This window comes from Myxocyprinus asiaticus, chromosome 35 (genome assembly GCF_019703515.2).
Source record: "Myxocyprinus asiaticus isolate MX2 ecotype Aquarium Trade chromosome 35, UBuf_Myxa_2, whole genome shotgun sequence".
Lineage (NCBI taxonomy): Eukaryota > Metazoa > Chordata > Actinopteri > Cypriniformes > Catostomidae > Myxocyprinus > Myxocyprinus asiaticus.
This window is the reverse complement of record NC_059378.1, coordinates 36274642-36299890: the sequence shown is the minus strand read 5'-3', so window position 1 is coordinate 36299890 and position 25249 is coordinate 36274642. Positions and strand designations below refer to the sequence as shown.

The window sequence follows — 25249 nt, the reverse complement described above, 5'->3', positions numbered from 1 at the left end:
CTCAATATGATATCTAGGTGATACAGTCCCTATGTGTTATAGTTTATGTGACCTGTGTCTCAAGGCAGCTAGCAGACGTTCGGTTTAACCAGTTTGTCTGCTTCCTGACCTGGGCCCCAGTTAGTTAAATACTATCACTATTACGTCTATGAGCCAAATTAATAAAGAGGAGAGTGGCACCTTCCCTGGAGGGATGGAGTCCATCTCTCTATAGCAGGTCAGGTCTACCCCAAAAACTCTTCCAATTGTCTATAAATCCTATGCTGCTCTCCGCACGCCACTCAGATATCCAGCCATTCAGTGACACTAATCTACTATAAACCTCATCACCATGATGAGCAGGGAGGTGGCCAGAGCATATTACAGTGTCTGACATCATTTTTGCAAGTTCACACACCTCTTTAACATTATCTTTAGTGATCTTCAACTGGCGAAGCCAGACATCGTTAGTGCCAACATGAATAAAAATGTTAGAAAATCTACATTCAGCATTAGCCAGCACTTGTAAATTTGATCTGATGTCAGATGATCGAGCCCCAGAAATGCATTTAACAATGGTGTCTGGAGTCTCTATTTCCATGTTCCTCACAATAAAATCACCAATTATTAATGATCTTTCAACATGATTCTCCGTGGGTGCATCACTGAGTGGGGAGAATCAATTGGATACCCTAACAGGAATGGGAGAGTGGTGTCGCTTTGCTGAGCGAGTATGCCACTGAGACGTCACCCAAACGCCCTGCTGCAGGGGCTCTACATCCGGAACCAAAGTGTGTGTGTTGCTCTCTGTACTATCTGCATCTGAAACAGTATCTACTGGCTTCTCTTTCTCACTGACCTCCACTAGCATTCTGATGTGAGCCTCTAACTCATTTACCTTCTTCTTCAACCTGACTAATTCCTTACATTTATCACATGTGAATCCCTCACTGCTGATGGAAGAAGCTATAGTAAACATGTGGCATGCAATGCAGGAAGAAATAACATGAGAGGATGCCATGACTTACCATAATTGTTTGTTGTTGTTGTTATGGTTGTTCTTGAGCAGCGAGGGTTTGAGATCGATGTGGTTCCTAATCAGCAGATGTTTGAGATTGATGCAATAATCCGTGTAAAACACAGTGGAGAAACGAATGCACGCAGTCGAGACGCGAGATGTAGACAAGTGTTAAAAAAAGAAAAAAAGAGAGAAAACAGATGCGTGCGGTAAAATACATGCAGTTGAAATAGTAGAAAAGTGGAAAAACCCGAAGCACGAGGTATCATTCATTTTCATTTTATTTTAATCTTTCATTTATTTATTGAACACATCCCATTAAACATTAACAGTTCTGTGGAAAACGTGCTATCAGAATTATCGTAAATATGAGTTTCCCACTAGGAAGCTGTGACATGAATGACCACTCAAGTCGTAATTATGACTGGGAGATAATTTTTATACCTGAGTTTCCGAGGTGGGAGATGTCCTAAGCTTTCAGCATGGCTTAGGAAAGTACAGTTTCTGTAGTGAATTACAGGTTTTATTCATTTTTCTAAATAGAGCTAATTGTTAGCGCTTGCCGTTTTGGTCATATTCATTTATGTATATCAGCAACCATTCTATGCATGTTGTACATTTTTACACTGTGGAAATAGCTTGTATTAGACCAAAATTCCATTATTGTCTGCAAGCTAACTGAGTAATATGTATTATAGTGTCAACATAAAAGTTCCTTAAGAAATATGTATGAATGAACCTGGCGTCATCCATGTTTCCTGCTCTTTCCGACAACAAAGCATGTGAACACGACATACTCGTAATTACCACTTCAGAAGTGGGAAGTAGGATAATTATGATAGCACATGAAGGCAGCATTAATATCCAAGCGTTTCTGGTAGCTGCGGATTAGACATGAAAAACATTCAGAAGGAAATTTGGACCATTATTCCTTACAGAACTGTTTCAGCTCAGCCATATTTTTAGGATGTCTGGTATGAATTGCTCTCTTGAGATCATTCCACAGCATCTCTATTGGGTTAAGGTCTGGGCTCTGACTGGGCCACACCTAAAGGTGGATTTTCTTTTTTTGTTTTTATGCTCACTCCACTGCACTTCACTGTTGGGATGATGTTTTCATATTAGTATGCTGTGCCCTTTTTACGCCATACGTAGTGCTGCGTGTTCTTCCCAAACAATTCAACCTTAGTTTCATCAGTCCAACAAACATTTTCCCAGTAGCGTTGTGGAGTGTCAAGTTGGTCTTTGGCAAACTTCAGGCACGCAGCAATGTTTTTATTGGAAAGCGGCTGCTTCCTTCATGGTGTCCTGCCATGGACACCATGCCTGTTTAATGTTTCCCATGTAGTAGACTCATGAACAGAGATGTTAACCAGTCCCACTGATTCCTTCAAATCTTTAGCTGTCACTCTAGGGTTCTTTTTTACCTCACTGAGCATTCTGCGGTGTGCCCTTTGAGTCATCTTGGCTGGACGTCTACTTTCAGGGAGAGTTGCCACAGTAATAAATAGTCTCCATTTATAGACAGTTTGTCTAACTGTGGACAGATGAATATCTAAGCTCTTCAAGATAACTTCATTACCCATTACAGCTTTATGCAAAGCAACAATTCTTGATCGTAGGTAATCTGAGATCTCTTTTTTGCAAGGCATGGTCCACATTAGCAGATGCTTCTTGTGAATAGCAAACTCAAAATGTTTGAGTGCTTTTTATAAGTCAAAGTAGCTCTAACCTACACCTCCTATCTTGTTTCATTAATTGGATGCCAGGTTTGCCAACTCCTGACTAATTAGCATTTGTTGACATCATTAGCTTAGGGGTTCACATACTTTTTCCGACCCACACTGTGAATGTTGTATTCAACAATAATTTGTGTGTTATTAGTTAAAACAGATTGTGTTTGTTCATTATTGTAACTTAGATCAAAACAGATTTTAAGACAAATTTACACATAAATGCAGGTAATTCTAAAGGTTTCACATACTTTTTATTGCCACTGTATAAACATATTTGCTACTATATGCAACATGTACTTCCCTTGCAGATATTTTTGTCCAATAGTTCCCCCAACATTATCTCCCTAAGCAGTATTCTCCCTAAAAGTCTTTACTCTTGTCTCTACCTTAGTGCAGTGCTGTGGTGTCAACCTGCATTTGTTTACCTGTGTTTTGATAACGCCATAATACTCTGTGCCTGACACCTCTAGCTGTATCAGACTAATTGGACCTGGAGGAGAGCAGGCAGAGAGGAAGTCGACACCATAATTAGCTTCTGAGCTCACTCTGGCTTGGCAATGGAACTCTTAACAAGGGCTTTTTTCACCCAGGGATTTCTGGGAGCCAAGATAGTTGTAGTTCCATGGTTTTATACCACTCCTCACTGGCCTTTGCACATGTGGTGTGTGTTTGTTTGAAATTTTACAGATAAATGTGTGTTCATGCAGTTGTAAATGTAATTGCATTCATGGATGCATGCATGGCTTGCATCATTGCAAGTACTGCAGAGATGAGCATTATGACCAAAATCTTATATCATGGTATGAGTAATTTCATTTGATCAAGGTAACAGAATATGGGTCAATGACAGTCGTAGTCAAATGAAGCAAATTTTTTGTCCGGATCAAGTTTTGTTTTCATATATTATTAATATTTGAAAAAAATGTGTCCACTAAATTAAAGTCAGGTGGTCAGGCATTCTGTTGTCATGTGACAAAAAAAAAAAAAAAAAAAAAAAAAACAGACAATAAATAAATAAAACTAAGAAGATCCCTTTAGACCCTCATGACTGTGTGTGAACTTTTTAAAAATATAAGATATAAGATTATTTTATAAAAAGGCACATTTTGTTCAGGTCAAATTAAAGGTGCTGTAAGCAATTTGTTCCTACTCCCTGAAAAATATTACTGAAATAAGTGTCGTGTCTTGGTAAACAGCAAACAAAAATGTGTCCGTGGGCCGCGGTCTCTGACACTTTTGACCTGTCAATCATTTTGTGCATTCTCATTGTATTGTAGTTTCAGCGCATTATTGAGTCTTTACTGCCAATTTTGTGCCATGTTGTTCGTAACAGTTGTCAGTTGAGGGTGCTATTTTTCTGCTGTTGTTTTTAACAACTGTTTCTGTATGATGTCGGCCTCAATAAAGTTAATTTGGTATCTTTGGAGTGCAGGGTTTTGGAAAGAAGGGGCGTGGCTAAATCAATGTCTCGTGGAAGTAGAACGGCTAAAATCGCTTACAGCACCTTTAAGCAGGCCTAACCCTAAGAAAACTTCTGGATATTTGTGAATCAAAAATTCACAATATTTGTTAAAAATAATTTTTACCATGAAAAATATGTTTGAAAACTTTTTTTGTTATTTCAATAACAATTGTCTATTCAAGAAGCAAGGAAATAATTGTAATACATTATGGTAACACCACTTGAAATTGTTTTTATTGAGAAAATGCTTTAAATGTTTAAAAAAAATTTATGAAACCAACATGGACACATATATGACATTTCTATGAACTTGAAACATGTTTTTTTTTGTTTGTTTTTTTTTTTACTTTTATTGTTTTATATTTTAAAATGATTCTGTATCACATACAGTTATTTTTATGGAAGTTTAACAAAAAATTTGTTTAGATATTAAATAACCACATGATAACCTATATTTGGATAATGCAGTAAATTGTTTGATTATTTTCTCTTTTTATTTGTAACTTGATGGATGTACAGTATACCAAAAGATTATTCATAATAAGTAAATGAAAATTCTGGCATCAGTGCAAAAACAAGATGTCTAAACAATAAAACTAATATTATAAAACAGGTAATTCTACCCATAGACTATTTAGCAGAGACGGGCCACTTCTATTCAAATGAATGGGAGAAATTGGAATGTCCAACCAAGAAGCTCTAGCACCCAATTGTCAACAGATGTAGATAGGAAGTCCCGCCTTACAGTTAAAAGAGCCAATCACCTTTTAGAAACAGACATCGCCTGTCAATCATCTCAAGAATGTGCATGCACATTAGCTATACAAGCTGGGAAAATTGAATTTTTTTAGTGTAATCTGAGGTAAGGAAGCACAATTTATGATTCCAGTATTATCACATTTTATTGCTGATTTGAAATATGTTCTTTGATCGTAATCTTGACCAACCATTTTTGAGATTTCGGTCTTTCACCATTAAAGTAGATAGGAGCTGCATGATTGGAAATAGCCTCCCGAGAGCATTCCAAAGATGGCCGACTGTGGATGGACTAGCTAGAAAGACTTTTTTCTAACTCTAAATTATGACTGAATGAGCCACATTTGAAGCCATTGTAAAATATAGGATGTACACACAACCGTTGAATCCTGTTAATGCAAACTTGCTCAGCAACCATAAACACTTAAACCCCGCTATGCATGGTGCACAATACATCTCATGCACAGTGCGCATGCTTCGAATGCGCCTGTATGGGCTCACGGTCAAAAGAGTATAATTTGAAAGGCTGATCGTTCAACCGTGCATAAGAGGGAAAAAGTGTGTCCAATGGGAATGTAAACTTGCAATGTGTTGCCCAGACCACGTCTGCATTTTTGTACTTGCATAGAATACGTTATTGCCCTGAGTCATAATGTTGCACCATTTCATGATGTTTCAAATGTTCACACTCACCAGTAATAGAGCTGTGAGAAGGTCTATCCCCTCTGTGTCGAGCCTTAAAATAAAAAAAACATACAAACATTAATATTAATTATGACCCTTCCAGCATCAGAACTGTTCATATTTTTTTACTTTATTTAGCTTCTACTGTAAAGCTTGTGAGTATATTACAATATTCCCCATCAACAATTTACACTCATTCATTCTTTGTTGTTGTTTATAGTTATAGGTGTGTTTTTGTTGTGCGGTTTATACACAGGAGCCAAAGGCTAGTCCAGTTGCTTGTTGGTCAGTGTTTTGTGTTTTTCTGGTACCTGGGCACATGATTAATGAGTGTTTGTGCTCGGTACTGAGGAAACAGGTACGATTTGAACTCCTCATTAGCTGTGATTCCTGGCCAAGTCTCTTCAGTTGGGGTGCCTGGTTACAAAGAAACAAAAGATGTGTCCTAAAGTTAGATAATTAAAGGATTTATTCACCCCAAAATGAAAAATATATCATCATTTACTTATTTACCCCCCCCAGAGAAACAGAAAAAGTAGGCTTTTTTTAATTGCAACTTTAGAGCAACTTTTTCAATAAATAAATCATTCTAATTTCAGTCTGTTTTTCAGACAAAGCTATTATATGGCTGTAGAAGATTTGGAATATAGCACATGAGTCATATAGACTTCTTTATGGAGCTTTTTTGTCTTTTTTTGAGCTTGTCAAAAATTGGGTCACCATTGGGTGATTCTCACAAAACCTGTCAAGAAAATGTCCTGGTCCTATTTTACTCCAAAATCAAGAGAATCAAACACACACACACACACACACACACACACACACACACACACACCTGTTGGTGCGGCTATCATTATGAGGACTCTCCATAGACATAATGATTTTTATACTGTACGAACTATAGATTCTATCCCCTGATCCTAACCCTACCCCTAAACTAACCCTCACAATAAACTTTCTGCATTTTTACATTTTCAATAAAACATCCTTTAGAATGTTTAAGCGATTTGAATTACGGAGACACTAGAAATGTCCTCATAAACCACATTTTTAGCATAATACCCTTGTAATTACCAGTTTGTAACCTAAAAAAAGTCCTCGTAAACCACTTAAACCTGCCCACACACACACACACACACGTTGGTGCAGCTATCCTTCCCTACCCCTAAACACTTGTAATTACCAGTTTGTAACCTAAAAAAAGTCCTAGTAAACCACCTAAACCTGCCCCCCCCCCCCCCCCGCCCTCCACATACACAAATAATAATAATAGTAATAAATTTAAGATTTATGCATTTCAATTTCATAACAAAATTCCTTAATATTGAATTGAGTAATCTTTCACAAAAAAAAAAATAAAAAAAAAAAAATAATAATAATAATATATATATAATATATTTTAAATATATATAAAAGCATTATTTTGTTAATAATTACACAAATCAATTTGATGAAATTTTATTATGAAATTGAAATGCGTAAATCTTAAAAATCGGCTAAAATATTTTTTGAATGTAGGTTTTGCCCATAAAAACCAAAAAAAACCAAAAACAAATTAAGCCTATTTGTAGGGCCATTAAGACTTTTTACATTCATGATGTACGCACGTTTTAGCCCCCAATTCTCATTACCGCAATGTGAAAGGTCATTATGATATTCTCATTACCACAACATATGTATATATATATATATATATATATATATATATATATATATATATATATATATATATATATATATATATATATTTTTTTTTTTTTTTTTTTTTTACATTTTTAAGTATTTATACATCAAAGTGGTACTATCTTGTTATTCCCTTTCATTTTCGCTGATTTTAATTTAGAAAATCATTGTACAACATCATCTTTTAAATGTAATATACAGTAAAATCAAGTAACGAGAATCAGCATTGGAAACAATGGGAATAGTAAAAGTAAAATGAGCAGACGCGTTACGGTAATGAGAACTGTGGGTTAAATGTGCTTAAGTGTCCTGAAAATAATGTCACAATGCAAAAAATCATAATGGTCATAATTGTAGGCTTTATTTTCTTAATACATTTTAATTTTTTTAAATTTTTTTGGTCGATTAGGGGTTAAATATGACCAGCACATTTTCTTCACAGGTTTTCGTGAGAATCACCCCATTAACTTTCATGGTATGGAAATGGGCACCTGGGACATTCTGCTCAACTTCTCCTTTGATGTTTAGAACGACATGAGGGTGAGTAAAAGATGACAGAATTATAATTTTTGGGTGAACTATCCCTTTAAACCTCCATTCCAGTAATGAAGAAATACTTGCAAACTAAACAAACACTAGGTTTGTAATTCACATAAAAGACCAATAAAGTGATTCAAATGACACTTTTTGGTGTTAATGATTTTTCAAAGTGTTTCCTTATGACAAAACTCTGACATTTGTGCATACCATTTAAATAATGACATGAAATGTATTCATACCCATAAGCCGAAATATCAGGTGTAATTCCTCCTTCACTGTTGATCCAGGAAACATGGGACGCCCTGTTGCCATTTCATATAGGATACAGCCAACACCCCTAGTCATAAACAATTATCCATCATTTTACTGCAGGGCTACCACTCTCTGTTATGATCATAAAATATATTTTTAATTTAATACTGTTATTTTATATGTCAAAACTTCTTAATGAAAACAGCGAGCATCATTTGAATACATCAGACTGGAACTGTCATAGATGTTTTGGATAAGCCATGTTTGAGAATATTTTCCTATCACAATCTGACATGTGCTTGACTCGAGGGTACACTCGGGAAGTCTGCAAGGTCGAGATATGGGAAAGACACATGTGGCGGCTGTCAAACACGGATTGATTAGCCCACTGGACTAATCCTGCAGATTTAATGCGACTATATTTTTATTGAGCAGGACGGCTTAATTTAAAATTGTCCGAGTACATGTCAGCTATCAGAGGTTGCCTGAGGACTGTGTCAGGGCATGCATGGTGTTAAAAGGTTGTGCCAGTAAAGACAGAATTACATTTTTGAACTTTATGTTTTGTCTGGAGGACTGGCTGAGAGTCAAAAGCACTTTGAGATGATCAGAAGGCAGTTTCATGTATTTTTTCACAACATTTTTCATAAAAGTGTATAAATTGGATTATTTTTTAAAAAACAAAAGGTTACTTGAAGCCATTCATTTCATTCATCTGACAATGAGACATTAAACACATAAAATAGATTGAAATCGAACGTGTTTGAGTGCCAAAAAGTAAAACGTGATCAAATAAATCAAATGCAAATTAAGTCGTACGCATGTAAAATTATTTACTCTGATGTACAGCAGACTTTAAAAGTAACTGCTGATGTAGACTAAAATTCTGCGAATTTAAAAAGCATATTACCAGTATGGGGTCAAAATATCATTTGTCATATCATTTGTGTTGGTTGCCCATAATACTATTGTGTTAATTATTTTAAGACTGTGAATTCCTTCATCAAATGCAGTACATACTGTGAAAGTACACGATTTCGTACGCACAGTAGGTCAAAAGTTCTTTAACTGATACCTGTCTGTGCTTACTAAAATTCAAAGCACTGTCCGTTAGGATTAGGTTAGGTTAGGGTTAGGTACTACTAACCTTTACCCAAGCGATGCCCCAGTGGCCGAAGCTGGAAGTGTTACTAACGTATGTCCAAATAGTGGCGCCAAAAGCAAGTTGTATTTTTAGCTGTAAACGATGAATTAAAGTCAACAGCATTGCATATTTTATTAACTCTAACCCCTAACCCAAACCCCAACCCTAAATGGTCAATGGAGTAAAAATGCAATTTTAGAGCAAAAATGCAGACTCATGAAAATTTATGAAAACCTCAATGCGAACACGATTACTTTCTTGAATCCCATGGGACCAGTACCCACGTCTCAGAGATTGCTTGTGCAACACGCTCTAAGTAGTGCCACAGGAAATGGTAAACAAATTTGAGTTGATGGAACAATGTCTGATAGGAGATGGAGATTTCAGGGTCAAGGAACATTCGATAGCAACATGTCGCTTTCCAGTGTGATCATGTTGGTATTTTATAGCATATATTGATTTCAGGGAACTGGAACATTCGATAGCAACATGTCGCTTTCCAGTGTGATCATCATGGTATTTTATAGCAGCAGGTTTCTGAGAATATCTTACCACATGTCGATTGGTGTGGAGTACTCTGTGGAACCCAGTAAAACATCAGGAGGTCGATACCACAAGGTCACTACCTCGTTCGAATAGGTTTTTGTTGGGACTGATTTCGCTCTGGCCAAACCTTATCAAGCAAGATAAGACACATGCTTAAGTCAATGAATAAACTTTGCTGGGTAACCCAGAATCTGAGCAAAGTGCCGATTTAAGATAGAGTCGTATGGGAGACCACCACTGGGTAATGTTCTAAAAACAAGCCAAATATACTTTGTAGATCACACTAAAGGAAATGAATATTTAGGTCTTTTGAGGGAGACTCACCAAAGTCTGCCAGCTTGAGTTCTCCTTTGTCATTAATGAGCAAATTCTGAGGCTTCAAGTCCCGGTGGAGAATCTTCCTCTTATGGCAATATGATAAACCACGAAGAAGCTGGAACATAAATATCTACAAAGAGGGAGAAATGGTGACTCATTTAAAGGGCTAGTACACCCACAAATGAAAATTCTGTCAACAGTTACTCACCCTCATGTCATTACAAACCTGTATGAATTTCTTTCATTATCGAACACAAAATAAGATATTTTGAAGAATCTCCTTACAGCTCCAAAAAAGATTCAAAAAGCACCATAAAAGTAGTCAATATGATTTGTGCACTGTATTCCAAGTCCCCTGAAGCCATAAGATAGCTTTGTGTGAGGAACAGACTAAAATTATTAATGAAAGTTATTAATCACTGAAACTCTTGCCCTTCGTCGTAGCTAATTTAATTTGCGCATGCACGTTTTCAAACTTGGCGAATTAAGATGCGTTGCTCCAGGTTTGCCGTCAGTATAACCAAATGCAATTGGTTCCCGAATGTCTTGTAACCGAATATGCGTGAATGAGACTTTGAGAGATACGGCACTTAAAAATTTCAGTATGTTTCTCACACAAAGCTATTTGGGTTCAGAAGAGTTGGAATATAGTACATGAGTCCTATAGGGCTAATTTTTTGATACTCTATGTTGCAAATGCCTGGTAACAAAATATTTCACTGTTTGGTAAACAGCAGCATGGAGATTTTTATACTTTCCTATTTTGTGTTCCACAAAACAATAAAGGTTTGGAATGACACAGGGGTGAGTAAATTATGACAGATTTTATTTTTCTGGTTAAATATTCCTTTAATTAGTAAGCTGGTGATGTTTTTGAGTGACAGAATTGAAAAGCTGTTACCTTCACATTGTGCATGCTCATTAGATTTCCACAGTTGTCGAGGTACTGCTTCAAGTCACTGTCCTAGAAAGACAGGAAGTTATATACTGTAGTCACAACACCTTTTAAAATCAGAATGGTTCAGTCACTTTTCGAAATGTTTGGAAATGTAAGTTTCGTACGAATACTTAAAATTCCACCCCACCCAATATAACAATGAATCATGGAATGGACACTAGCCTTCTGACTATAGCAGACAACAGATTGGGGTAGGAGCTCATCTAAAGCCTGCTTTTTTTTCAGATAATTTCAAAAGAAAAGACGCTGTCAAATAGCAGTGCAGTGTGGCTTACCAGATACTCAAAGACCAGGGTAAGGCATCGATCTGTATGGATGATGTCATGCAGTGTTACGATGTTGGCGTGTTTCAGGTTCTTAAGCAGGGACACTGTTGAAACAGGACAAGAATACAGCAATGAACCCTTCCTCCAGCCAAATGACAATTAGCATGAACCAAAATACTAACCTGGTGGGTTGTGCGTCATTCAGAACTGAATTTAAATTGAGGTAGCAAACAGAATACAAAATTGTAATTCAAATTTGAATTTAAAGGTGCACTCAGTCACTTTTGTCTTTGTGTCAGCTTGGACTTACAATGACACCTAGCGGCTTGGCTGCAGCATAATTTAAAATCAATAGTTTTCAGTTTAAGGTGCCATTGTAGAAATGTAGTATTCACAGTCAGCCATGATTACTTTAATCAATGAGTGAAAGTGTCAAATAACAGGATGGTTACTGAGATTAAGCGAGTAGTATTTGGCTGGTCATGTGATTCTAACATGGCAGCCCCCATGTGCGGACCCCCTCCATGTAGAATAAAACAGCTTTTATATGGTTACTGATATAACTGGTGGTCAGGATTTCCTACATATATTGCAAAATTACAATTCATGTCTTTAGGAGTTAAACTTTTTTAATGAGGAAAAAAATGACTGAGTGCACCTTTAAGGACGTAGAATTAAAATTGCATTACATTTAAAGAAAATCAGGGTTTCTAAACCTTTGGGCACTTTCATGTCCCAGGAGTTGATTTTTATTCAAACAAACAGATTTCAACTTTATTTCTTTTTGTTTTATAAAGGTCACACTAAAACTGACTTGGAAACTTTTTACCAGGCCTTCATCATTTATTTTTGGTACTTTTCAAATGCCTTTTAAGAATAGATTTGACTATTTTAGCCTTATCTAATTCTGTGGGGCATGGCCAATTCAATTCAAACTCTTAAATTCTGATTTTCACCAACCCACACCTCCAGTGATGTGTTTTGGAATGCAATACATCATGATATTATGTTATCTCAAGAGCCCACTGTTAGTGTGAACTCAATATTTTTGCATTCAACAGCCACTGGGGGGCAGCCTTGCTTCATGCCAGGTGTCTTGCATTAGCAACCCCTCTCACGTAATCAATCTCATTTAGATGGAGTGATTCTGGCTGGGCGAAGATGATGCCTGTTGCTCGCTAGTTTAGAATGTATACTCTTCGTGACAATCTGGGTTTTGAACAACTGGGGATCTTAAGTAATTCAGGTGTTAGTTGTGTCTGAGAGAGAGGACGCTACCTTCCCGTATGGCTGTGCACGGGGCACCCTCCTCATGCTCGAGACGAATTTCTTTCAGGGCGACCAGGTTTTCTGTGAGTTTGCTGCGACCCTTAAATACAGTCGCATATGTGCCCTGTATGACAGACAGAAGGAGAAAAAAAAAATCACTCTTTTGGGAAATGGTGAGGATTGTGGTGTGAAATATCAGACTGTTTTGAAACTTCAGTCAGTCTGGGGACAAAAGCCTTTTGGTCTAGTTTTCTTTTAGTTTTTCTATAAACATGATGTCAGATAGGACGAGCTAGGAACTTAAAACTGTTCTATACACACACCCTTATAAGAAAAGTACTGTGGTGATACCATGGTACAGAGATTGTATCAGATGGTTTTACATGGTAATCATAGTTACAGTGGCCCCAAAATATTATTTGGACAGTAAAGTCACAAATAGAAATTTAGCAATGTATTTGCATTAGATAACGAAATATCAAAACAAGTGGCATCTGCAAACATATGATGCCATCTTCACTTTCCTGAGCTATTTTTCCAATGACTTTCAACTGGTCTCAAGGTGATTTTTAGTGGATGCGTCAAGTCAGTCAGTTGACAACCACAGAGTGTCATGTTTGGAATGAAAAATGTGTTTGTACAATTGTTTTATTTTTTTTATATATTTTGTTATTTAATGCAAAGACATTCATACATATTTAAGTGTGACTTAAGGATCTATATTCACATAGCACTTTACGTGGTCTTCTGCTGTTGTAGCCCATCCGCCTCAAGGTTCGACATGTTTTGCATTCTGAGATGCAATTCTGCACTGAACTACAATTGTACTCAGAGTGGTTATCTGAGTTACCGTAGCCTTTGTCAGCTCGAACCAGTCTGGCTATTCTCCGTTGACCTCTCTCATCAACAAGGCATTTCCGTCCACAGAACTGCCACTTACTGGTTGTTTTTTTGTTTTTGGCACCATTCTGAGTAAACTCTAGAGGCTGTTGTGTGTGAAAATCCCAGGAGATCAGCAGTTACAGAGAAACTTAAACCAGCCCGTCTGACACCAACAATCATACCACGGTTGAAATCACTGAGATAAAATTTTTTCCCCATTCTGATGGTTGATGTGAACATTAACTGAAGCTCCTGACCCGCATCTGCATGATTTTATGAATTGAAAACATTCCATCTTAGGTCAGTTAGGATCACTATTTTAAGAAAGTGAAATGTCAGACTAATAATAGAGAGAATGATTTATTTCAGCTTTTATTTCTTTCATCACATTCCCAGTGGGTCAGAAGTTTACATACAATTTGTTAGTATTTGGTAGCGTTGCCTTTAAATTGTTTAACTTGGGTCAGATGTTTTGGGTAGCCTTCCACAAGCTTCTCACAATAAGTTGCTGGAATTTTGGCCCATTCCTCCAGACAGAACTGGTGTAACTGATTCACATTTGTTGGCCTCCTCACTCCACACGCTTTTTCAGTTCAGCCCACAAATTTTCTATCAGATTGAGGTCAGGGCTTTGTGATGGCCACTCCAATACCTTGACTTTGTTGTTCTTAAGCCATTTTGCCACAACTTTGGAGGTATGCTTGGGGTCATTGTCCATTTGGAAGACCCAATTGTGACCGAGATTTAACTTCATGGCTGATGTCTTGAGATGTTGCTTCAATATATCCACATAATTTTCCTTCTTCATGATACCATCTATTTTGTGAAGTGCACCAGTCCTTCCTGCAGAAAAGCACCCCCACAACATGATGTTGCCACCCTCATGCTTCACAGTTGAGATGGTATTTTTCGGCATGCAAGCCTCACCCTTTTTCCTCCAAACATAACCATGGTCTTTATGGCCAAAAAGTTCAATTTTTGTTTCATCAGACCAGAGGAAATTTCTCCAAATAGTAAGATCTTTGTCCCCATGTGCTCTTGTAAACTGTAGTCTGGCTTTTTTATGGTGGTTTTGGAGCAGTGGCTTCTTCCTTGCTGAGCAGCCTTTTAGGTTATGTCGATATAGGACTAATTTTACTGTGGATATAGATACTTGTCTACCTGTTTCCTCCAGCATCTTCACAAGGTCCTTTGCTGTTGTTCTGGGATTAATTTGCACGTTTCGCATCAAACTACGATCATCTCTAGGAGACAGAATGTTGTCTCCTTCCTGAGCGGTATGATGGCTGCGTGGTCCCATGGTGTTTATACTTGCGGAATATTGTTTGTACAGATGAATGTGGTACCTTCAGGCTTTTGGAAATTGATCCCAAGGATGAACCAGACTTGTGGAGGTCCAATTTTTTTATTTCTATTGTTATTTTTTTTTCTGAGGTCTTGGTGGATTTCTTTTGATTTTCCCATGATGTCAAGCAAAGAGGCACTGAGTTTGAAGGTAGGCCTTAAAATACATCCACAGGTACACCTCCAATTCAGTACACCTCCTATCAGAAGCTAATTGGCTAATTGCCTAAAGGCTTGACATCATTTTCTGGAATTTTCCGAGCTGCTTAAAGGCACAGTTTAGTGTATGTAAACTTCTGACCCACTGGAATTGTGATATATTCAATTAAATGTGAAACAATCTGTCTGTAAACAATTGTTGGAAAAATTACTTGTGTCATGCACAAAGTAGATATCCTAAACAACTTGTCAAATTATAGTTTGCTAATATTAAATCTGTGAAGTGGTTAAAAAATGAGTTTTAATGACTTCAACCTAAGTGTATGTAAACCTCTGACTTCAACTGTAATTTGTGGGGCAAACTACAAAAAAAAAAAAAAAAAAACCTGTTAATACCATGGCCAGGGTTTCCACAACTTTGGACCAATGAATTCCCATGATTTTTTTAAATAATAATAAAAAAATATTTGATAGAGATTGCACTCAGAAAGAGTGATTCCATGCAAGTGAAACATCTTGGAGCGGACTGTAAAAAAATAAATAAAACCATTTCCATGACATATCTGTGATTTTTGAAAGACTGTATTAATTTCCATAACATTTTCACTTTCAACTTTCATTTTCAAAATTCCCTGAGACTTCCAGTTTTTCATGACAGGGCCAGTCTATTGGGGTATCGGGCCAGTGTTGCATTGTCAATACATTTTCTGCCTGTTTATGTTCTTGTGTTTCTATGCCTGTTGTGAAAGTTGCTGATTTAAACGTGATACCAAGGTATCATTGTTTAGCTGGCCAACACTGGAGAGGTTTTGTCGAAATTGCGAGAATGACCTGTAATAGTCCTAGAGGCATCACTATGAATGGGATTAAAATGATAAACAAATTATGTTTTATGCCATTGTTTCTAGCAAAAAATGTGTCATGGTTTTAAATTTTAGCTGTATAATGTCCAGTTATTACTGCAAATTAAAATCCTATTTATTAAAAATTAAAATATTTTTGTGAAGACAGCATAATAAGTTTGATGAAATAAACATACATACCTTTTCTTTTGGATATATAAAACACATTGCTTACATTTTTTTTTTTAATAATTTTTTGTTGTGGGGCCAGTGCAAATATTGGCAGATTTCTTTGGATCACAAACAGCAAGGCCTGTTTGCCAAAAGCAAACACCTCTAAAAGTGTTAATGAAAATTTTTATAACTGCTGATGCTAAAATATAAAATTAATTGATAACACTTTACAATAAGGTATAATTTGTTAACATTAGTTAACATCATTAGTGAAAGGAATGTTCCGGGAGTTTAACATGTTAATCTCAATGGACAGCATTGTAGCGTAATGTTGATTACCACTTTTCTTTAAAAAATAAATAAAAAAGCAAAAATGTAGGTTACAGTGAGGCACTTATAATGGAAGTGAATGAGGCCAATTTTAGGAGGGTTTAAAGGCAGAAATGTGAAGCTTATAATTTTATAAAATTTATAAAATTCTGTTAAAACTCACGTATTACAGTATTTGAGATGTAAATTTGTTTAAATGGTGATTTTTACAGTAATTTTAGGCTTTTAGGTTTTGTTAACATCACATCATCCTGGCAACAAAGTTGTAAAATTGGCTACAGTTTTACACAGAAAAGGTTAGTAAGCGATTTTATCACACTAAAGTCATGTTAAAACGCATATTGTTTATTTCTTATGGATATACTTTTGAAACAGTGAGTATTTTATTGTTTACGGACTGGCTCCATTCATTTCCATTGTATGTGCCTCACTGGAACCCAGATTTGTGCTTTTTTTTTTTTTTTTAAGAAATGGAGGGACGATTCAAATTTATTTTGTTTTTTTGTGGTAATCAATATTATGCCACATATGCTGTTGACTGAGTTTAAGTTGTATTAAACCCGTAATATTCCTTTAACATGAACTAACACTGAACTGTACTTTTAAAGCATTTATTTATCTTGGTTAATGTTAATTTGAACATGTAGAAATGCATTTTTAAAATCAAAAGTTGTATATGTTAACAGTTAATGCACTATGAACTAACATGAACTAACAATGAACAATTGTATATTTATTAACTAACATTAACAAAGATTAATACATTCTGTAAAAAAAATATATCGTTCATTGTTAGTTCATGATACTTAATGCATTAAATAATATTAACGAATAGAACCTTATTGTAAAGTGTTACCAATTAATTTGACTGTTGTGTGGTATCACTGTGCGAATTCACTACGGTTCAGTATTTTTTTTCCAATATTTCAGGTTTTGCTCACAGAGACATTAGATATGGTTTTCCTCAGGGTTGCATGTAGTACATTATTTCTCATGATTTGCAATGTGTATGCTTTGCTGCACTTAATGGAAAATTGACGGGTTTGTCGTAGTACAGCTTTAAGCATATTGGAGATTGATGTCTCTTCATACCAAAGAGAAGCCCATTAAATCACAGTCTACATTCAACAAGACTCATGTACTATAATCGTCTGCAGGGAATCATATATTGTAATGAACAGATTTGATTCTTGATTTCGAATGCTGTTGTTTTGTGTTTGTAATTTTCACCCTAGCCTATAGCCTATTTATTTTGCTTTATCCGAACTCAAAGAAGAGAAAATATCTGACCTCTCCTAGTTTGCCCAACTTCACGTAGGTCTCCAGTTTCCCAAAGCCAATGTCCGACTGGAAGACAAAAGCATACTGTGTCAGACTGTGTTTCTTTTATTTACATATTTTATGCCATTTTATTTGTGTGTGCATATTCATTGTTGATTTTAAGAGGGTTTGGAAAAAAACAAGAGGGTGAGTGAATGATGAAATAGTTTTAATTTTTGGGTGAACTATCCCTTTAACAACCGGTCACTCACCAGTGAAGCTCTTCTGGACATGCGGCTGAGAGGTTTGCATGGTGGAGGACTCTCCATCTGTAACTTCTTCAGAAACTCTGGAGGGAGACGAATATCCATGGGCAGAGACATCCTCTTAGATACGTCCTACACACAGAGAGAGCACAAAACATCAAAGAGCTGTCAGCTATTAACGTACAGCTTGAAAATACATAAAAATACAGAATGTCAAGGTGAATATGACAGCTTTCTCGACTGCAGAACACAACTCTATGCTTGTTGGCAGAGCTCACTATTCTTACCATGTAAGCCTGGCATGACAATGAGAAAATCTGTCACTTTTCTCAAGTGTGAAGATTCGCACTCAATAAAGGATTCTGGCATCAACAAGCTAAAGCAGCATAATACAATATACAGTAGTGTAACCTCGACAAACTATCCACCAATCTTCTCACATTGAAAGGAATATTTCAACCAAAAATAGAAATTCTGTCATTATTTACTCAAACTCGTGCTGTTATTTTTTACGATGGAACCCAAAAGTAGACATTTTTGAAGAATTGTTGCACAGCTCTTGCCAAACAATGACTATTCATAGTTGCCTGTCAAGTTCTTTTTCTAGTGGGGTCTGGAAAGCTCAGCGAGTATTGACACTGACTATTCGAATTCAGGGCATGCTGAGTGACTCCAGCCAGGTCTCTTAAGCAACCAGATTGGCTCGGCTAGGGAGGGTAGAGTCACATGGTGTAACCTTCTTGTGGTTGCGATTAGGGGTTCTCGCTCTCAGTGGGGTGCGTGGTAAGTTGTGCATGGATCACTGAGAGTAGCATGAGCCTCCAAATGCTGCGAGTCTCCACGGTGTCATGCACAGCGAGTCACATGATAAGATGTGTGGATTGACTGTCTCAGAAGCAGAGGCAACTGAGACTTGTCCTCCACCACCTGGATTGAGGTGAGTAACTGCGCCACCACGAGGACCTACTTAGTAGTGGGAATTGGGCATTCCAAATTGGGAGAAAAGGGGATAAAATTATATCATGCTTTAATGTTGTCGAATATCACTGAATTTTCCTTTCTATAAAACATTGTCATGTTAATTTTTGTCTAAAAAGAACAAAGGCAAATCATGATTGTTTTATTTATGCATAAATGTAATTATATTATTGTAAACATACCCAAATAAATGAATAAATGCAATAATATAATAGATGCTCTTATCTATAACAGTTCCCAATTGGAAATTGCATTTGGTCACTTTAAAGACTGCCCTTTTATTTACAATAATGCATTAAGTTTTAGCTTTGTCTAAAATGTGAGACAGTGAAAGAAAATAAATTGCTGCCATATGGCTACACTGTATCACACAGGGATAATTCAGTTCATTTGAATATAGTTAGGTGAGACACAAAAATAGCACAGAAATGAGAGGAATCGTATGTTCCCTAAAAAAATAAGAACACTCCCTGTGAATTATCTTGTTTTGCCTCGTGGCTGAGTTTGTACGGTTGGGCAATGAAACTAGCTAGCACTTCTAAATTAAACGGGTGAATAAAACGTCTTCGCCGCTCTCCTGTCAAGCCTGTAGGAATAAAATAAGGGTCCACAGTGCAGATAAAAGGTTTGTGAGTGCAGAAAAAACTCGGATTTGAAAATGGGAGAGGGCATTCATTCCAATTTTCCCTCTCTAGATTCATGCCCACTGAATATGAAGGCTGACAGGCGAGACAGAGAACACTGTGAATGTGGAATCTCTCTTTTGTGGCGCTAGACTAACTTACGGGTAATACTTCCACTCCATTTAATGATGGACTCCATCTTTCTATGGCAACTCCAACTGAGGCAAAAGGTTTTCTCCTGTACACCCAATATAGAATCACATGGATTATTATGGAGGAAGAGCAGAGCAGCAAACAGAGGGAGATGATCAAGGCTGCGGCTTTGTGGGGTTCTGAATAATCAATTGTTTTCATATGGGAGTCCAGTTGGTATGGTTTATTTTTAGCTTGATTTTCTAAGAGGTGAAATGCACCCAGCCTGGTCTCATAAAAATTATGTAACTGTGGTGACATTTTTGAAAAGTGATATTATGTTGCTCGTTTCACGTATTGAGATACGAGGTGAAATGTCCACTGAGTTCCACTGAGAAAAGTAAAATTTTCTTCCAAACAGGTAAAGTTTTTAAAGTTAATGCTCTGAGATTTAAATCAACAAAACCTATCTCCCTACCCTAAACCTAACCGATAGTGTCATCAAAACCAAATGTGACATAGAAAACGCAATAGCTCACACAACCTCGTCATTTCGTGGTGCTTCAATGCCGCATTTGAATCCTGTGTCGACTCTCGTGCTTGTCAGGACTTGTACACTGGTCCTTTGTATTGCTAGTGCAATGCTCTATCAGTTGAGCTATGATTATAGATGTGTACACTACAAAACCTTACTATAGTAACCGTACTGTAGTTTCTGCTGAAATTATCATAGTTACTACAGTAATATCTATACCACTGTCATCAATAGATGAAGCGAAACAAAATAAAAGATTTTGCTTCTGTCTGCGCAGATTTTTAAAATGTTTTCTGTGTAAACATGCGTTAGACGGACATCCTTGATCATTGTGCCGCACGTCTATTTTTTCAGCATTGCATGCAGAAGTGCTGCATTTTTAAGGCACCGTGTCAAGCTACAAATAACATAAACCTTTAAAAATGCATCTTAAGACTTAAGTGTCTAAATATTTTAAACACAAGAATGCATTCTGGCTGAACGACCCCTTAAACCAACTCCACACGAATCAGTTTTCACTTGTCTCCTAACATTATCATTTACCTGAGTATGTGGTAATGTTGTGGATGGGAGGCATGAATGGAGCAAAATCAATGTGTTTTCAAACATAAAGGTATTAGTGTGGACATGGTCTTAGACTGTTTAAAATAGATCCCATATTAATTTACTATTATTTACAGTAGTAATACCTATGGTATTTTGATTGCATTAGCTCAACTAGTAGATCATGTGCTAGCAATGCCAAGTTCATGGGTTCGATTCGCAGAGAACACACAAATTGATGTACACTTTGAATATAGGTGTACCTAAGGCATACAGTACATGTAATTGTAACTACTGTATGCTTACCATTGTACAGTTTTGTAAGAAGTGTTTTACATACTGTATAGTATGTTTATAACTGTCAGACTCAAACATAGCATTGCTTTAGTCTTTGGTTTGAATTTACCTGCTCTCACCTTTAAGCTTAAAGAGGTTTTGTTTATACGAAACAAAGAATTTGATAACAAGGCATTAACGCCTCTGGCAGGGACATAATCAAGGTCTCGGATAAGACTTCCAAGCAGAACTTTGGCACAGGCTTTTGTGTTGTTCTGTAAGAGTCACTACTAAGGTTCTGGAAAGATCTCTGTGTGGTGGTTGTAAGAAAAAAACATGAATAGTCCAATACATAATTATATAAGTAGTATCTTCCATTGATAGACCTTGAGCAATTGAGAGTTTTAGAATCCCTTTTAGAATAAATTTTAGATTTGTTTGGATAAATGTAAATCAATCAAGGTAAGAGTTTAATAACCTCAGGATTCAAAATCAATCACAAGGACTCACCACCCTGGATTATGTAATCATGAGTGGCAAAATTACTTCCTTTAATTTGACTTGCTTTTGGTTTGTAATGGGAAGAGCTTTTGGTGAAACATTGCCATGTTAATTATGGGCTCATGGTCAGTTGGTCATGGTTTATTTTTCAATTATTATTATTAGTATGTTTATATTTACAATTGTATTTATAGGGAGCCTAGGTAGCTAAGTGAGTAAAGACGCTTACTACCACCCCTGGAGTCGCGAGTTCGAATCCAGGGTGTGCTGAGTGACTTCAGCCAGGTCTCCTAAGCAACCAAATTGTCCTGGTTGCTAGGGAGGGTAGAGTCACATGGGGTAACCTCCTCGTAGTCGCTATAATGTGGTTCTTGCTATCGGTGGGGCGTGTGGTGAGTTGTGCGTGGATGCCGAGGAGAATAGCGTGAAGCCTCTACATGTGCTATGTCTCCACGGTAATGCGCTAAACTAGCCACGTGATAAGATGCGTGGATTGATGGTCTCAGACACAGAGGCAACTGAGATTCGTCCTCCGACACCCCGATTAAGATAAGTCACTATGCCACCAAGAGGACTTAGAGCGCATTGGGAATTCCAAATTGGGGAGAAAAGGGGAGAAAAATAATAATAATAATACAGTTTTTTTTTAAATACAATTGTATTTATGATCTAATTTGTATTGATATTTTTCCACCTGTTGTTGTAGAGTGATTTTTAAGTCACTACAAAAAGAGCCTGGTGGAAGAATTTGGAGAGGATAACATGTTTGGATTTAGGATAATTTTTTTGATGACTTCATTATTTTGATTACATTTTCATTTTGTTTGAAGTGTAATTTTAATTTAGAAATACTTGAATAAATTAATTACATATTTCAAAATAAAAGTTGACAGGTAGTTTTGCATTTGGAAGGAAGTCATGAGAGCTGGATCTAGGTGCGGTGAAACAGTATTTAATAAAATAAACAAAGTACAGAATAATGGGGTAAACACAGGAACAAAAGAAACATCCATGATGGGAAAACACAGGAACAAAAGAAACATCCATGATGGGAAAACACAGGAACAAAGGAAACATCCATGAGGGGTACTGGTCATACACAGGAGGTCAAAACACATGACAACTGACAAAGACTAAGCAAACAACAGGGCATTATATACACAGTGGGTAATGAGTAAATGAAATACAGGTGAAAACAATCTAGGACAGCTGGCAGTGATGAGGGCAGGGAATTATGGGAAGTGTAGTCCAGGAGGAACAGATGACAGAGGCAAAACACAAGGCAGACAACAGTGAATCGTAACATAACACCCCTCCCCCCCCCTTAACGGGCGGCTCCTGACACCCAAGGAGGGCAGGAAGGGGAGGCAGGGCCAAGATGAAGCCAGAGAACAAAGAGTCCAGAGCAGAACAAGCTGGTGTTCAAAGGACCCAGAAGACCAGATTAGATCAGGCAGACGACCATGGGACCAAGGAGACCAGAGCAGATCAGTCGGATGGCCAGGAGACCCAGAAGACCAGACCAGATCAGGTGGACAGCCAGGAGACCAGGGAGACCACCTCAGGGTGGGACTGGATCAGGAGACCTGGTTGATGGCCACAGAGCTGAAAAAGGATCAGGAGGCCTGAGTGGTGACCACAGACTAGAGACTGGAGTCGTGGAAGACTCTGACAGTGCAGCCGTGGAAGGCAGAGCAATAGGAGGCTCGAGGGGCGGAGCCGTGGCAGGCAGAGCCATGGGAGGCTCGAGGGGCAAAGCCGTGGCAGTCGGAGCCATGGGAGGCTCGAGGGGCAAAGCCGTGGCAGTCGGAGCCGTGGGTGGCTCGAGGGGCGAAGCCGTGGGAGGCTCGAGGGGTGAAGCTGTGGAAGGCGGAGCCATGGGGGGCTCGAGGGGCAAAGCTGTAGAAGGCGGAACCGTGGCAGGCTTGAGAGGTGAAGTTGTAGAAGGCGGAGCCATGGCAGGCTTGAGGGGCGAGGCCATAGAAGGTAGACTGGGAAATGACCTCAGTGGTGGTGAACATGAGCGGAGTCTCGGGAGCGACCTCTGTGGTCGTGGGCATGGACAGAGACTCGAGAATGGCCTTTGTGGTCGTGGCCGTGGACTGAGACTTGGGAACGACATCTGTGGTCGGTGACGTATTCAGAGACTCGGGTATGACCTCTGTGGTCGTGGGTATGGACTGAGACTCGGGAACGACCTCTGTGGTCGTGGGTATGGACTGAGACTCGGGAACGACCTCTGTGGTCGTGGGTATGGACTGAGACTCGGGTATGACCTCTGTGGTCATGGGCATGGACTGAGACTCCCTCTGTGGTTGTGAACATGGACAGAGACTTGGAAACGACCTCCGTGGTCATGTACAAGGGCAGAGAATTGGAGACGACCTCTGTGGTCGTATACATGGGCAGAGACTTGGAAACGACCTCCGTGGTCGTGTACATGGGCAGAGACTCGAAGAAGACCTCTGTGGTCATGTACATGGTCAGAGACTTGGAAACGACCTCCGTGGTCATGTATATGTGCAGAGAATCGGAGACGACCTCCGTGGTCGTGAACATGGGCTGAGACTTGGAAACGGAAGCCCTTCTCCTCCTCCTCCTCCTCCTCCGGGAGGCCGAAGTTGGCAACACAGGCTTTGGGACGGACGAGGCTGGCAACGCAGGCTCTAGGACGGATGAGGCTGGCAACGCTGGCTCTGGGACGGACAAGGCTGGCAACGCTGGTTCTGGGACGGACGAGATTGACAACACTGGCTCTGGGACGGACAAAGCCTCTAGCTTGTTGGCCGTGGCAGGTGTGGGCATCGACTCGTTGGCCGTGGCAGGCGTTGGCATTGGCTCGTTAGCCGTGGCAGGCATGGGCGTCGGCCGTGGCAGGCAAGGGCACTGACAATTTGCGGGGAAGGGTCTTCATGGCCCTACGCACCGATAATAAAACTTGGAGACAAGGGCCATGAAGGGCTTCGAGACTGGGGCCGCGGAATGCTTGGAGCAATGAGTCACGGAAGGCTGGACTGTGACATGGCGTGGAGCTGACTCAGACGTGGCTGTGACATGGTGTGGAGCAGACTCAAACGTGGCTGTGACATGACGTGGAGCAGACTCAAACGTGACTGTGACATGGCGTGGAGCAGACTCAGACATGACTGTGACATGGCGTGGAGCAGACTCAGACGTGGCTATGACATGGCGTGGAGCCCACATGGTGCAGACTCAGACGTGGCTGTGACATGGCGTGGAGCGGACTCAGATTTTACTGTGACATGGCGTGGAGCCGACTGTGGTGTGGCTGTGACAGGGCACGGTGCAGATGGAGGCGTGGCTGTGACATGGTTCAGAGCAGACGGAGGCGTGGCTGTGACATGGCATGGAGCGGACACAGGTGTGGCAGACTCGGAAGCCAGAACCGGGATTGAGAGAGGAGGATCCTCTGCAGCGAGTGTCTCTAAGATTAGCCTCACATATTCCTCCCACATGTAATTTCTGGTCTCCGGCAATTCCCTCCACTGGCATGTTATGAGTCTGATACTGTAAATGGATTTTAAGGTGGCATCATCAAATCCAGTGTGGATGGCAATGGTGGAGAAGTGGGAAAACTCCCTTATAGATAAGTCCGCCTGGCTTAGTTGCACGAAGTAAGCTGCTAGATCCATTTTGCAGGTTAGTTGTTCTGTTGCATTTGGAAGGAAGTCACGAGAGCTGGATCTAGGTGTGGCGAAACAGTATTTAATAAAATAAACAAAGTACAGAATAATGGGGTAAACACAGGAACAAAAGAAACATCCACGAAGAG

General features: G+C 38.7%; 1 protein-coding gene across 1 annotated transcript in view; it reads right to left on the bottom strand.

Annotated features, from left to right (window-relative positions):
- LOC127426091 (cyclin-dependent kinase 18-like) overlaps window positions 1-25249 on the bottom strand; it is a 90538-nt gene that overhangs the window by 10117 nt on the left and 55172 nt on the right. The window contains exons 4-13 of the mRNA XM_051672606.1: window positions 17875-18000; window positions 17633-17689; window positions 12621-12735; window positions 11352-11446; window positions 11020-11082; window positions 10125-10248; window positions 9807-9927; window positions 8098-8195; window positions 5947-6052; window positions 5645-5687 (exon numbers count right to left, since the gene is read on the bottom strand). Coding sequence (XP_051528566.1) covers window positions 5645-5687; window positions 5947-6052; window positions 8098-8195; window positions 9807-9927; window positions 10125-10248; window positions 11020-11082; window positions 11352-11446; window positions 12621-12735; window positions 17633-17689; window positions 17875-18000 — 948 coding nt within the window. The remainder of the gene's footprint in view (window positions 1-5644; window positions 5688-5946; window positions 6053-8097; window positions 8196-9806; window positions 9928-10124; window positions 10249-11019; window positions 11083-11351; window positions 11447-12620; window positions 12736-17632; window positions 17690-17874; window positions 18001-25249) is intronic.